At 33.3% G+C, this 15,060-nt stretch overlaps 1 protein-coding gene across 1 annotated transcript in view; it reads left to right on the forward strand.

Annotated features, from left to right (window-relative positions):
• The window catches only part of LOC129221372 (transcription initiation factor TFIID subunit 1-like), a gene marked incomplete in the record, with an annotated part of 170,910 nt that overhangs the window by 48,947 nt on the left and 106,903 nt on the right, over nucleotides 1–15,060 (forward strand). The window contains 2 exon segments of the mRNA XM_054855844.1: nucleotides 1,103–1,234; nucleotides 13,023–13,116. Coding sequence (XP_054711819.1) covers nucleotides 1,103–1,234; nucleotides 13,023–13,116 — 226 coding nt within the window.

Below are 15,060 nucleotides of genomic sequence, written 5' to 3' on the forward strand. Positions count from 1 at the left end.
CTGCCTGTGCACCCCTGTTGATTAGAATTTTTTTCTGTGATAGTTTATTGTTTTACTATTATAGAGTGGTTTCTGTGAGGTTTGAGATTTTTTTTTTAAGTAATAGAAATTATTTTTATTTAAATAGAGGATTATTTCGTCCCCCCCCCCCACTTCCCTCCAAAACCCGACGTGCAAAGTGCTGGGACTTTTACCCCTCTAGCTGGAAGCGTAAGAAGTAATTTGCAACAGGTTTCACCTTTTTTTTTTGGATGTTTGGGTTTTACCATTTTTTGACCTAATTTTACTGTACTATTTTGGAGTAACTTGCCGTGGAATTCAAGTGCCCTGCTTCTATCAATGCCTAGCTATCAACTTGCGCCTTGGATCCTTTGACAATTGAACATTTAGCATCAGAAAAATAAGCTTTTGTTAAATGTTTTTGAAACATGATCAGTAGGGTGTGATAAGATGTTAAAAACCATCAGAGAGTTAAATGCAATATTTACTCTATATGTAAAAACTAAAGTATAATTTTAATGTTATGCTTTAAGATAATTTGTTATGCAAAAAAAAAGTGCTTACTTAATTTAAACAGCAAAAAAATAGAGAAAGTAAAGGGAAAGTGATTAAAAAAAAAACATTTTTAACAACTACACTTTATTTTATTGATCCAAATTTTAAAGTAGAATAAATGAAAATTCTTTAAGCAATTTTGAAAAGAAATGGAGGCCCAAAGACCTGGGTCTAGTTGGCCCATACGTTAATTAGAACCTGATAATACTTACTTTTCTTTGAATAAGTACGATTAGATTTTGAAGGGGAGAGTTAAAATTATATGACATATTTGGGATTGTGCATTTGTCACAAAATGTGATGGTGTTTCCCAATATGTTTACCTGTTTACCAGCCTTTAGTTGTCCATTTTTAAAGCTTAGTTTTTATGTTTAATTTTCAGAAACGCATTCTTAAAATTTCAATCCTCGGATGTTTCTATAATCAGCTAATAAAATCACAAAGTTTTATTTTTTGAAATTATTAAATTATGCTTACAAGTTTTTATTTCTAGAGCAATAAATGACTGATGTTCACATGAATATCATGTTTCTTCTACTTCAAACAGCTTTCTGACTTATCAGATGAGCAAAAGGTTGAAGATATTGAAGAGGAATTACCTGATGATGCTTTTTTCCTTGTCACACAGTCAGAATGGGAAAACGATATTATAATGAATGGTGAAGAAGTGAAGCACAAGGTAAATACATTATAGCACTTGGAATACTTTTCCCAATTGTATAATTTTCAACTGTGATTCCCAGTTTTTGAGCTGTTTTATATGAAAATAATATTAACTAATTTTTGTTCAGAAGTTAAAAATCACAAATGTTTTGTTCTCTTTGGTGCCATCAATCTGCTATTTCTCGCATATTAGCAGGCACTAATGGCACAATGTTGTGGTGACATGTCCCTTTGACATGACCTTCCCCTTTATGCCATTCACACTAAAAAAAGGTTAAGTCATTCAGCATGTTGCATTTATCTTGTAATTGGGTCATGGTGGCCTGATCGTAACACGCCGGGTTTGCAACCGAAGTGTCCCGGGTCCAAGATCCTCCATGTTCAGTTATAGTGACTGGGGCATGTTACATTTGCCCTGGTTACAAAGTCCTCCAAGCGAATCAATGCCTCTGGGGGTACTAGACTAGGGATTGTTTGACTTCTGGTCTGGATCAAAAAAGAGAGCTGTCTTCAGAGCCCCATCGAACTACTTAAACCTTAAATAGTGGTAGGTATGGGGGACCCTGGAGTATAATATGTGATACATCTTGTAATTTCTCTTTCTGTTTACTACATGTCCCTCTTGTCCATAGGATGAAATGTTTTTCTTTCTGCTGCTGATACTCTTGTTAACAATCATGGCTTAACCCCTTAGACAGCTAGACTCCTTTTATCTTTCGTTTTTTTTTTTTTTTTTTTGGAAAAAGAATCAAATTTCATGTCTTGATGTTGATCACGAGTTTTTCATCCCTGCTAATCCTTTTTTTAGTGTCTAAAGTGTGTAAAGTTTCCCATTTATTGGAATAATCGAGAGGGTTTGAACATGTCATACACCTACAGCTAATCTACGTTGTGTACATTGTTCAAACTAATGTATGCCTTACTGTTGCGTTCACACAATACTGAGCATACACATCCAGCTTGTTTTATACCTTTTTGTCTCTACTGTAGTATATTGAGATTAATGTATGCATATGTCATACCATGTTTGGTCTTTATTGTTCTCCGTTTTGGTATTTATCTTTCTTCTTTGCCTAATTCTACTCTTATGCTTCTTCACTTCATTTTTACTTTCTTCTATGTCTATATGTAGAAAACAGTATTGAATTGATGAAATTTTTCAAATTTGGAATTCCTATGAATTTAGACATTTTTTGGGTGTGCTGAACCCATTTTCACCATTTTTGGAAAATGTCTGTCTGTGCATCTGTACGTTCATGACTGGTGTGGTTTTTTGTGGCCACTCAAGTGTGGAAACTTCTTATTAAATCGAAGAAAATTTGGTACACCTATGCACCCAAGTGTGAATTGGTGCCCATTAGCTTTTGGCGCCAATTTTTCCTATAGTGGTGGAGCAATCAATTTGATTTTGATGCCAATTATTCAAAGGTTGGTTGCAATCCTGACTGCCAAGAGCCAGGACAGGCCCCCTTCCAATTAGCTCACTGAGCCCTGTAAAACTTATATAACTGAAACAACTCCAATTCCAAGCTGGGCTCCCTCAATGGCCCAGAACTGGCAAGGTTTTGGATGCAATGGTAAAAACTGTTTTTTCTATCCTGTCCAAAACTATTTTTAGTAAAATTGTGTTTTGTGCAATTATCAAAAGCAGAATAAAATCTATTTCAGTAATATTTTATTAGTTAAAAACTTTAAATCAAAACTTAATTTATTGAATGCAAAAATTCAAAAATGTATTTGAATACATATAAAACTTAAACAGCTGATTGTAATCTGGTTACATAAGTTACAGTCGTTCATTAAAAATTCAAATTAGTACTCATGAATATAACTAATTTTGTTTTAATAGGAGCCAAATTTCCTATGTTCAAAATGTAGTGCAATAATTGACCTTAAATGGCAATTTTTCAGCTTAAGAAAAATATACATATTTGAAACTCCTTTACAGCTTTGGTATGGTTTTTTTCCTCTTAACTATAATAATGAAATAAACTTTTGTAGCCCATTTGATGCTCTGACACTAAATTACCATGAATTTGCTCGAAGAAAATGCTGATAATTTTTTTAATTAAAATTATCAAGTTAATATATATTTTTTCTTTATTGAAGTTAAGAATTTTTTTCAACTATATTATGAATTAATATACATTCTGTAACTTTATCGTAACTGTTAAATCGGCGTACCAAGAAGGAGTGATCCGATTCAGATGAAAATTGGTGGATAGGAAGACAATGCACAGAATAGTAAATGATTAAATTCTCAAGAACAATTGAATAATTTATGTGAGAGTTACAGTAACAAATTCAATTAAGGTATTGACCCGCCTCTAGCCTGGATACAAACTGAAACAGGGCGTGGCAAACACCGATAAAGCTGTCGGAGGGTGTCCTGCGGTATTTTCGGCCAAATTCACTCCAATTGTCGGACAAGGTTATCAACAGTCCTTGCCAGATGCAATCGCCATCCCATCATATCCCAGGCATGCTCGATGGAAGAGAAATCTGGCGATCTGGTAGGCCACAGAAGAGTTTGACAAGCTAGCAGACAGTTCATAACAACACGTGCCGTACGTTATCTGGCATTGTCCTGCTGAAAACCAGCCGAGGGTACTGCAAAAGGAACGGGAACAAAACAGGTTTTAGGATGTCGTCAACGTACCACTGTGCAGTAAGTGTACCTCTAATTACGACCAAAGGGGTTCAGTTATCAAAGGAAATGGTACCCCAGACCATAATGCCTTGCTGAGGGCCAGTGTGGCATGTAAAAATTAAACCAGGATCCCCCTTCTGCCCTAGGTGTCTCCAAATACGTCTTTGATGATCGTCATTACACAGTTCAAAGCGGATTCGTCACTAAAGACTATACGTCCCCAGTCGGCACCATTCGAACCTGATTGTGCCATGCACCACTGTAATCTGGCTTGGCAGTGTGTAGACGTCAGTGGCAGGTGGCGTAATGGTCGGCGTGAGTGTAGATTTCGCTTTCCCAACCGTCTGTAAATAGTCATGTTGAACACTGGAGTTTGGGTTGAACGTCTGATGATTCATAGAGATAAAGAAAGCACTGTGACAGCTGATCGGACAATCACTCTGTCATCACGATCTGTTGTGACCCTAGGTCTAACGCTACCATCCTGACACTGAACTCTGCCATTTTCCACCTATCCTTGCCAGCATCTTCGAATCACCGCATCGCTTCGACTCAAATGACAAGCTATTCTCCCATTTGACCTACCGGCCTCTTTCAATCCAATGATACGACCTCTTTTAAACTCTGACAGTTGCTCGTAATGTGCCCAAACAATGTGGCGAGGCATTTTTAAGTTGTTGGAAGGTAATCTGAATTGCAATCAAACTGAAAATTTAAACAACTGTTGAAGAACTGCTCTTTATATACATCTGCTGGATGCACAGTTTTGATGCACTGGAGATCAAACTATTCATTCATTGGACACCAAATTCTAATCATTTGCATATCTGATCAAAATACTCATGCATACAAAATTTCAAAGCAATCGGATGATTACTTCTTGGTATGTCGATTTTTTTGTTATGAAGTGTATTATAAATTCAGAATATATCATAAAAACTAGAGGACCCGACAGACGTAGTTCTGTTCAAACTTTGTAAATTGAAAAGTTAAAAAATTTCAATAAACTATCAAGTGTTTGAACCGTTCTGTTGAAAAAAATAAGTTTAAAAAAATGTTTTAAGTTGCTATATGGTGTCAGAATGCATATATTTATTACATTTTGATTTATCTAATGTCCACTGAGCAGTTGTTTTATTAACTATTTTTTCTCCCATACTTGATGGTTGTCGTTCCTTCAGCCATATCGTTTAAAAAATGATAAAGGTAAAAGCAGTTCTCAGAATGATCGAAAATCACTCATCCCCCCCCCCCCCCGGTGTAAAATTAATGCATTCTTCAACTAAAATGACCAAAAATTCTTTAAAAAAAAAGCATTTCTTTTCAATTTGAAATATCTCGCCAAATAAATAAAAAATACAACAAATTACATTAACAGTAGCTTTAAGATGTAAGCAAATGATCACGCAACTCTATTATTTATAGTCAAAGTCGCCAAACCACCACCTTACTGTAAGTCAGTCGATCAGTGAGCAAAGCCAACTTCAACCGATTAGCAGTCTGATCTTTTGAACGAAGACTTTTAAAACTTCATATATTGCCTAATTTGTTCTTTCCACCAAAGATAAAAATCTTCCACTGCAGTGATCTTTTGTGTATAGAACTACCCTGTTGTAATTTATCTGGAAGAAAATTAATTTTGTTTCATCTTTAAATTCCATTATCTTTTCCTTTAATAATGTAATGTACTGATTAGTTAGATAATCCTTAAAGTATTTTTGGCATTGGTGTCAAAACTCAGATGGATTTCAGCCAAGATACAAATGTAGCTAGGTATGGTAATTTCTGATCTTTTGGTTAGGAAAACCTAAAGCACCGATCCGGTCACATGGTTCAACTACGACGACAGAACACACGTTTTGCGTGAACCTTCCAGTACTTTAAAATACATCACGGGACCTAAAATCGTTGTTTTCAAGAAATGAAGGCTTCACTCTCTCTTTCTCTTTCTACGTTTTATCTATTCCCAATTGACATATCATAGTAGGAAATTTCATTACAAAAAGCAGAGCTGGCTTTCTTATTGTCCTTTGGCAACGGGTTAAATATTTATTTCAGTTCTTGCTCAACAATAGATTAAAATAAATATTAATCAATCGAGAGATATAACCAAAGGGTGGTCCAAAATTTCGAAGGTGAAAATTTTTCGAGTCCTACCCTCCCATTTTGTTCCCAAGTATTAAAAAAAAAAATCAGACAAAATTTGAAAACATTTCAATAATATTTAGAGGTAGCTCAACATTGATCAAGTTTTCATCATTGCTGAATAGAACGCGTATGACACACGACCATTGACCTCACTAAGGTAAAATACAATTGCTATTTTTATTGACAAGAAAACAATTGCTTTATAAAATTGCTATTTTATATAGAGACTTAACAGTAGCCATTATGAAAATACTTTTGTAAATACAAGTAAATACATAAAATCTATTCCTTTAACAGTCGTGATCGAATAAATTTTCAACTTGTTGTTGCTTATGTATGTATTCTTAATTGTTTTGGTTTTGATTTCACCACTGTTGGAATGGCAGTTTGCACTTATTTTTGAAATGCATATGTCTCTTTACTTTAAAATAACTGAGCATGGCAAACACATCAATTAGATCAAAATCATGGTTTATCTTCTTAGTTCAACCATAAGTGAGCTGACAGGTAGTAAACTACCTTCAATTCGTATGGCATTGGGTATGTTTTTTCATTACCATATTGAATTAAAGAAAACCGTAAGAGAATCTTCAAGAAATACAATAGAAGAAATTAAAAAAATTTGGCAGAAAGCCAGAATAACCGTACAAAGACCCCAAAACTGTCAGCCCAAGTTAGAAAAACTTTATTAACAATGGAAGTTATTGAAAAAAAAAAAAAAAAAAAACAGAAGGACAATGACACAAAAAAAAAAAAAAAAAAAAGGTGAGCTTTGCAGGACTGGGGCCTAACTGACAAAGTTTCTGCAATGTGCTTTGACACAATGAGTGTCAATACCGGGGAAAGCAAGGGTACCTGTGTTTTACTAGAGCAAAAACTAAATTAAAGGTTACTATATTTTCCATGTGGACATCACATTATGGAATTAATTATTGGTGCAGTGTTTAGTAAATGTTTGGGTTTTTCTTCCGCACCAGACGTACCTCTTTTTGAAAGATTCCATTCCTACTGGGAATTCATAGACAAAGACAAATACATCACAGGCATCAATAATAAGGACATTTTAGCACAAGTGACAGATGTAAAGGATGATACAATAGTATTTGCTGAAAGATTAAGATGATTATCGAGAATGTCTTGAACTATGCTTAATATTTCTTGTTAAAGCTCCTCTACATGGTATCAAATTTGCAGCCCCTGGGACTATGCATCATGCTAGATGAATGTCCAAAATTTTGTATTCTTTCAAAATATGGATGCTTAGATGTCAATTTACCATCACGTCAATAGAAGGAAAGGGATTGCAAAAAATATGCATATTTGTGGTACGTGTGTATTTAAAGGCTTGGATGACTGCTTCTATGCCTCAAAATGCACCGTATAACGATTTTAATCTTTATTGAAGTATAAAAAGATTGATGAATACATAAGTAAAACTGCAATGCAGAAATTTGCCTGTCACCTGTGGTATTTGTCAGAAAAGCTCGTGGCATTAGCCCTTTTTGTCAATAAAGTGCCACACTGCATTAAAAGACAGATGGTGAAAGCGATTAATGAAGTAAACAAGAAAAATAATGTGGTGAAGCTCCCTAAGATTTTGCTAAAACATTTTATGGATATGAAATTTGAAAAACTTGTGACAAAGGGGTCAATTTCATTTTTTCAAAGCATGGGTTTATCTGATACCTTCATTCACGTAGATCCAGAAATCTTGGAGCTTCAGGAAGGTTTTAAGAAAGAAAAAAGGATAATTCAAGGAATTTCAGTGGTTAATGATAATGCTGAAAGGGGTATAGCCCTTATAAAAGAGTTTAATGGAAAAATGACACGCAATGAAGAACAATTCCAATTCTTGTTGCAAGTTGTCACAGAACATTGACAAGCTTATCCCGGATGTAAAAAGCCGAGTTTGCAATATGTACAAAAGTAAGCCATATACATGACTAGAAATATTATTATTATGTAATTATTTTTAACTTACAAAATGCTGGCAATTTTAATTAAATAAATTATATACTTTTCCTAGTGTCAATTTTATTTCTATCTGCATTTATGGCACAAAATGGCGAAACGCGGAAATTTGAGGCTATTGAGCTACCTCTAAATGTTAAAATTATGAGCACAAACTTCACAATAGTTATTTTTTACTCAGATGGAACCAAATGAGGGGGTAGGACCAATAAAAATCAGGAATTTTTTTAAAAGGGCCTTTTTTGGACCACTCTAATAACCATCCAATGTTTAAATTAATTAATTAATTTTAAAAAACGTTTCCAATTCGATCCATTGCACTTCAAAACCATGCTTGCCACATCTTAATTGCACACAAAAAAATTGATCAAAATTGGTCCAGCCGTTTAAAAGCCTTATGGTGACAAATATACGCACAAAAGATTTTTATATATTAAGATATAAATAAAAAATAAACAATTCGCTTTTTTTCCAATATAAGTCCCTCCATGCATTGTATCATCAATTTATTATCGGAACTAATCATTAATATCATTGGAACTGAAATGAGTTACATTGGGAGTTATGCAAATTTATTTTCATAAAACAACCAACTTTTACGTAAGGAAGCTTTTATGCAATATAGTTAATGGCTAATTTGCCTTTTTTATGTTGAATATTAAAAAAAATATTAAGTCTTTAGGGAAATATATAATCAACAACCAATTAGCATTTTTATTTATGCATTACTAATACAGCATTAAAAAAGAGTAGATCCCTTTAGCTTTAGCATACTTTTGGACCGTTTAAGAGGCTTTCAAATACAAATACAAATGTGACTACCAACAACAGGTTCTAGGTCCAGCTAAGCAGGTCCTAGTCAGTTTATACAGGGCCGGATTTAGGGGAGGGCAGGCGGGGCTACTGCCCCGGGGCCTCCACAACAAAGAGGCCCCCACAGTAAAGTTTTTACAAAATATCCTAACTTTCACGAGTCAAAAATATCGAATTTATACATATATATCAAAATATTCGGATATATATCAATATATCGGATATTTTCGAAAATATGATGATTTTTTCGATCCCTGATTAGGGGCCTCCACTCCTTCGTTGCCCCGGAGCTTCCACACTTCCAAATCCGGTCCTGAGTTTATATATCCCAAATGAAGACCAATGGCCTTCTTAAAGCTATCCACCCCCTTGCTCATTACCGCCTCTTCCGGTAAGCTGTTCCAAGTACCCACGACCCTACTGAAGAAGTAATTTTTCCTAATTTCCAGGCTGGCCTGAGATTTGAATAGCTAAAAACAATGTCCACTTGTCTTGCTCTCCGTGAAAAAATTTAACCTATTGACATCTTTCATTTTGATAAATTTAAACAACTGAATCATGTCCCCTCTGACTCTCCTTTGCTCTAGGCTATACATATTAAGCCTATTAAGTCAGCTGTCATAGTCTAAATCTGAAAATCTTCTTACAAGTCTAGTAACCCTTCTTTCAACCCTTTCCAATACAGAAATATCTTTCTTCAGATAAGGCGACCAAAACTGAACAGCATACTCCAAATGAGGTCTTACTAAACTCCTATATGAAGGCAGAGGAACCTTCTTAGATTTGTTTGAAACAGATCTATTGATAAACCCAAGCATTCTGTTGGCTTTGTTACTTGCAATGCTTCACTGTTGACTAAACCTGAATCCCTGATTTATTGAACTACCCAGATCAATAATGTTTTCTGCCTCACTAATGACCAAACCCTGTAAATAATAACTCTCATGCTTATTTCCCTGACCTAGGTATAGCACTTGGCATTTCGCCCACTTAGTTATATGATCTAAATCCTCTTGAAGCTGTTTTACCTGTTCATTTTTTACAATCCCAATAACTTTTACATCATCAGCAAAACAATTCATGCTTCCAGAAATATTCTCATTGATGTCATTCATAAAAATAATAAACAAGAGAGGCCCTAAAACTGAACCCTCAGGAACCCCGCTTAAAACATCACTCCATTTAGAATGATTTCCCCTCACAACTACTCTTTATTTACTTCCTGTCAGACAATTTCAAATCCAAAGTAAAGTTTTCAGCTAAGGATTGGAGAGAATTTTAGATAGTAAAACCCACACACACCTGTCCAGTACAAAACCAGTTTTGGATGTCTAAAATCCCAACCTCTGCCAGGCCACTAGTTTCAGACTAGGCTGACATGGCCTCTTGTCAGCCCTGGATGCAAATGCAAATTATCTCTTGTTCAGAAAAAAAAAACTAAATGACCCATCCTATAGGCGGCTGGTGCATCAAAAAAGAAGGGGGGGGGGTCAAAGAAGGTGCAGGTTAAGTGAGCGTTATCCCTACAGTTGACTTTTTTTATGGTTTGAAGCTTAGCGTTACCATTGATTAAATGACCTCTAAAATATTAACCTATGTTCCATCCTAATCTAATTTCTTTTCCTCATCCTTTAAGTTTTGCCCAATGTGTCTTCTATCTTTTTTTTTTTGAAAGATTAATTGCAAAATATAATGAATACAATTGTAAATACCTCTAGAGTGAAATCCCGTTACAATGAAATTCAAGGAACTGCAAATTTTGTTCTTTGAAATAGAAACTTTGTTGTAATAAAGTTTAAGCAATGTTATGGAAATTCAATCAGGATTGAAAATATTTCGTTGAAACGGATATTTCATTGTATTTGTATTCGTTGTAACAGAATTTCACCATATTACTATGACCGACTCACACATAGAAGTCTTATTTTTCAAAAGTTGTTTAGTTCTATTTAGTTATAAATTTTTTCAGCAATATTTTAGATATGCTATCTCTTTTGTAATTTAAAAAAAAAAAACCTTTACAAGTATTTTTTAATGTTGCTGTATTCGACTGAATTTCATGGCATTTTAGAATAAGTTCAAAAAAAAAAAAGATAAATATGTTAGACAATGCTTAATGTTAAATTTTATCATTCTTTGAAGTTGCTTCACAAAATATATTTTCATTGTTCACAGAAATAGGGAGTTTTCAGAAACGTTTCTAATTGAGTAACAGGGCTATTCATTTTACAGGCAAATATAGTATTTTTGCCAGAACAGTGGCAAAAATTAGGGAAAATTTTAAAATCGAAGAAACTAAGAAAATTTCAAAATGTGGTAAAAGTTCTTAATTTTTGTACACAATGCAAATGAGACTCAAACCAGAATATTAATTATGTATTTCATTAATGTTAATTTAATAATTAAAACAAACATTTTAAATAATTCTCAATCAAAACTCGAAACAGATTGAGAGTAGATAATGTTTCAAAACTTGCTTCATGTTATTCAATGTTGAAGGAGCAAAAGGTGTATTTTGCTGTAGAAATTTCAATTTGAAGAGATTTTTAACTTTTATGTGTAATTATTGTCATTTTTCAAGTTGCAATTTAAAATAAGTTACTATTTTTCTTCATATTTATACTTTATGCTAATTATACTGTCTCTTCAAATTTCTATTGATATCTTATCATGTAGCAATATTTATCTTCTCTGTTGAAAATTAACTGAAAGGTACAAATTCATTGTTGAATAACTAAAACCTTTAAATCAACTCAAGTGAGTTATTTTATTGCTATTTACTCTCCCTTTTTTCATGTTCTGCATTCATAGAGTTAACTGTAAAGCATGTTACTGAAACAGTTCAAAGTAAACAGTCAGTTTATTTCCAATGATTCCTTGAATAATCAAAGTTAAAAAGAAAAAAAAGAAGATAAGAAAAAAAAAACATTTCAATTTAGATATTATTAAATTAGTGAACATTACTATTGTTATATCCCCATAAATACAGCTATCTAATTTTACCACTTTTATTATAATTTTTCCCCCCATTTTTTTTCTATCTTTGGCACTAACCTGCCAACCCCAAGGGTGTTCCCATAAGGTATACTCCATATACACTGTATACTCTCAAACATTTCTTAGACATACAGCGTATACCCTCAAGCTTCAAAAATGTTCATATCATGGCTGCATTGCCCGATCTATTGAGAATAAAAATTGTGTCAAGTGACATATATTTAACAATCAGGCTTAAATAAAAGAAAAATAAAGCAAAATTTTTCTTCCAAACAATGACGACAGATATTCAAATACTTTTAAGAAATTAAAATGTGAAAGATGGATTTTAAAAGCGTAACCATGAAAACACAAAATAAAATGTTAAAAAAATTAAATGCAAAATAAGGAAATAAACAATGGACTTAAAAAGCATAATCATGGAAACATGAAAATAAAATGATTAACAACTTGCATGAAGATGACATTTTTTGAATTTGACTTAAAAACGCTTTTAACCTTTTTTCTGGTGGAGTTAGAAGCTTTTTCGACCAGAGGTCGAGCTAGATCCATAGTAAAAAATTTTGCTTTTTCCAATGGTGCTGAAAAGAAAAGTGCGAGACAATTCCTTCACTTTTTATTGATTTATTTAATAAAGAAAATAGTGCCTAAATTTCAGCTAAGCCTAAACAAATTTGAGCTAAAAACAAATAACTCCCGCCATAATAAAGTTAGAGCATTAGAACAAATTACGTAGAACGCAGAAAAATCTACCCTTCCTAACGATATGCAATATTAATATGTGCAAGTAATTTTTTACCCCATTATTCAGGAATTTATGGGGAAATTTGGCCTAAATTGGAATAAAAAAAGAACTATTTATCGAAATTTTTTTCTAACTGGTCTGCAAACCTTTTCAGGACTTAAAGGAACAAACTGAAAATTTCAGCGAAATCAGCCTAGCAGTTCTCGAGTTTTGTGAGTTGAAACACACAAACGCTTTTTAGAGACTTCATTTTATACTATGTAGAGATTGTATATGATCGCATACACATATTGTGCATAATGGATTACTGAGAGTATACCCTCAGAAAAATTGATAGGAGCATCACTGGCCAACCCTGTTTAGTAATTATTATACATAATTATGAAATTCCAGAGAAATAAGTTATTATTATTCCTTGACTTTATATAAGTTGTCCTACTTTTCTTACATTTTTAATATGCTTTCATGTTTTCTTTGAAGGTTCTCTCAAAGTTAAACAATCGAAATAATGCTGCTGGATGGGTACCATCAAGTCTCAATCGTACAGCTTCAGCTTTTAGTGCCACACAACAAAGTAATTGCATTACTTCTTTCTTATTCTTCTATTCCTCTTTGACGTGTACAATTTGCTTTTGAAATATGCAGAATAAAAAAAAAAGTAAAACCTCATATGTTGTACCTTCCAACAGACTGGTGCAGCTCTTAGGCTTTGGCCTCTTTTCGAAAAGGTGCAAGTTTCAACCTGGCTTCAGTCGGTAAATTTCAAAATGCAGGAAAACCGCATCGTCCGTGGTTTATGATTATGCAGTTGTTAAACATCCCTTGAGATTTCGTTTAGTTTTGAGGTACACTTGGGAAAATTAAATTCTTAGAACAGTTTTGCATCAAAGAGAGCCCATATGCCGCCATCTAATGGGATAACTAGGGGTCAAAAATCTTGTGGTAATAGCACCTGCGGACAGTATTGTCACATGAAAGAATGTACTCTGTATCCGAGTGTCACATTAGATTTGCAAAACGTAAAAGCCTCTAACGCAGCGCCAACTGATAGGAAAAAATATACACATATTCTACCTAAATGTTTTTAAGTGCCACTGCATGCTAAATTTTAATATACTTTCTATGTTTTCAACTTTAGCAAAAGCTTAATGACCTGGTGTTCTGACTTTATTAAAGCATTTGTCTGATAATAAAACATTGTCTTCCTGTGTGTGTACATATACAGTGGCTCCCAAAAATGTTCGTACACCTTGAACTTTTGTAGTAAAACCAAAATAACGTAAAACTGAATACAAATACGAAGTCTTTTTTTTTACATCATTCCTGTGCCATTCTGAATAAGACCCAGTAGTTTTTTTTTTTTTTTTTTTCAAAAAATTTCCGGATTTTATTTTTGAAATTTGTAAAAAAACGAAGAGACAGAAAAATAATACACCACAAAATCATCATACTCTGAAATATTTTCGAATAAATTCATGATTAAAATTATCACATGTCATTTTGCCATGTTGTTTTGCTTGTGTTGACACTGTAAAGTCATTTAGCTTCAATTTTTTGTTTATTTATTCATAATATTCTTCTTATTATTTTTAAATGGCTGGTATTGGTAAAAAACAACAAACACCATTCGAAATTTGATTCTTTTTCCTCACAGTAGCGGTAAATTAGTTTGAAATGTTTCTAAATTATTTAATTCATACCATTCTGAAAAACTGAACCACCATTCTAGTGAACTGCTTGGTAAAATGCGTTAAAGCAAAGAATTGATCGAAAACAAGGTAAGGAAAGGTGAATAGGCAAAGTTAACAAAGCGTGATTGGAGATTAGGGTGGAACGAAAAAAACAAAGTTTTTATTTTCGAATCCTAATAGTGCGGAAAAGTTGCGATTGGTGAAGACTTACAAAACAAAACAAAGATTTTTAAAATCGGATAATATCTTCCGATCCCGCAACGAGCCTGAATATTTGAAAAAATGGAAAATTTCGTGTTTTCTTAGTGATTTTTCAAAAATTTTGTTTTATGTTTCTTTTTAAGGCTCTAAGACGGAAAAGTTACAATTGGTGAAACCTTTAGAAATAAAAAAAAATTTTGAAATCGAATAATGCCTTCTGATTCAAAACCAAGCCTACAAAATCGAAAAAGTTGAGAATTTCAGGATTTTTCCGAATTTTTAACATTTTTTGATCAATGTACTTTTTCAGGCTACAGAACGGAGAAGTTACGTTTAGTAAAGACTTCAAAGCGAAAAAAAAAATCTTTTTGAAATAAAACAATATCTTCCGATCGCGCAACGAACCTACATGTTTGAAAAAATGTAAACTTTAAGCCCTTTTTCAGCTTTTTTTTTCTTTTAGTTTAACGATCCTCATAAGTTCGGTATGAAATACTAATGGAAGAACGTTTGTTTATAAAACAAATGTGATATTTTAGTACTAGAGCCTGCCTGTAAATTGTCCACATGGCCCTTTAATCCCACGATACTCATATTTGTTTATGCCGCTTAGTACAGTGTATGCA

This window comes from Uloborus diversus, chromosome 4 (assembly GCF_026930045.1).
Source record: "Uloborus diversus isolate 005 chromosome 4, Udiv.v.3.1, whole genome shotgun sequence".
In the NCBI taxonomy this organism is placed as follows: Eukaryota; Metazoa; Arthropoda; class Arachnida; order Araneae; family Uloboridae; genus Uloborus; species Uloborus diversus.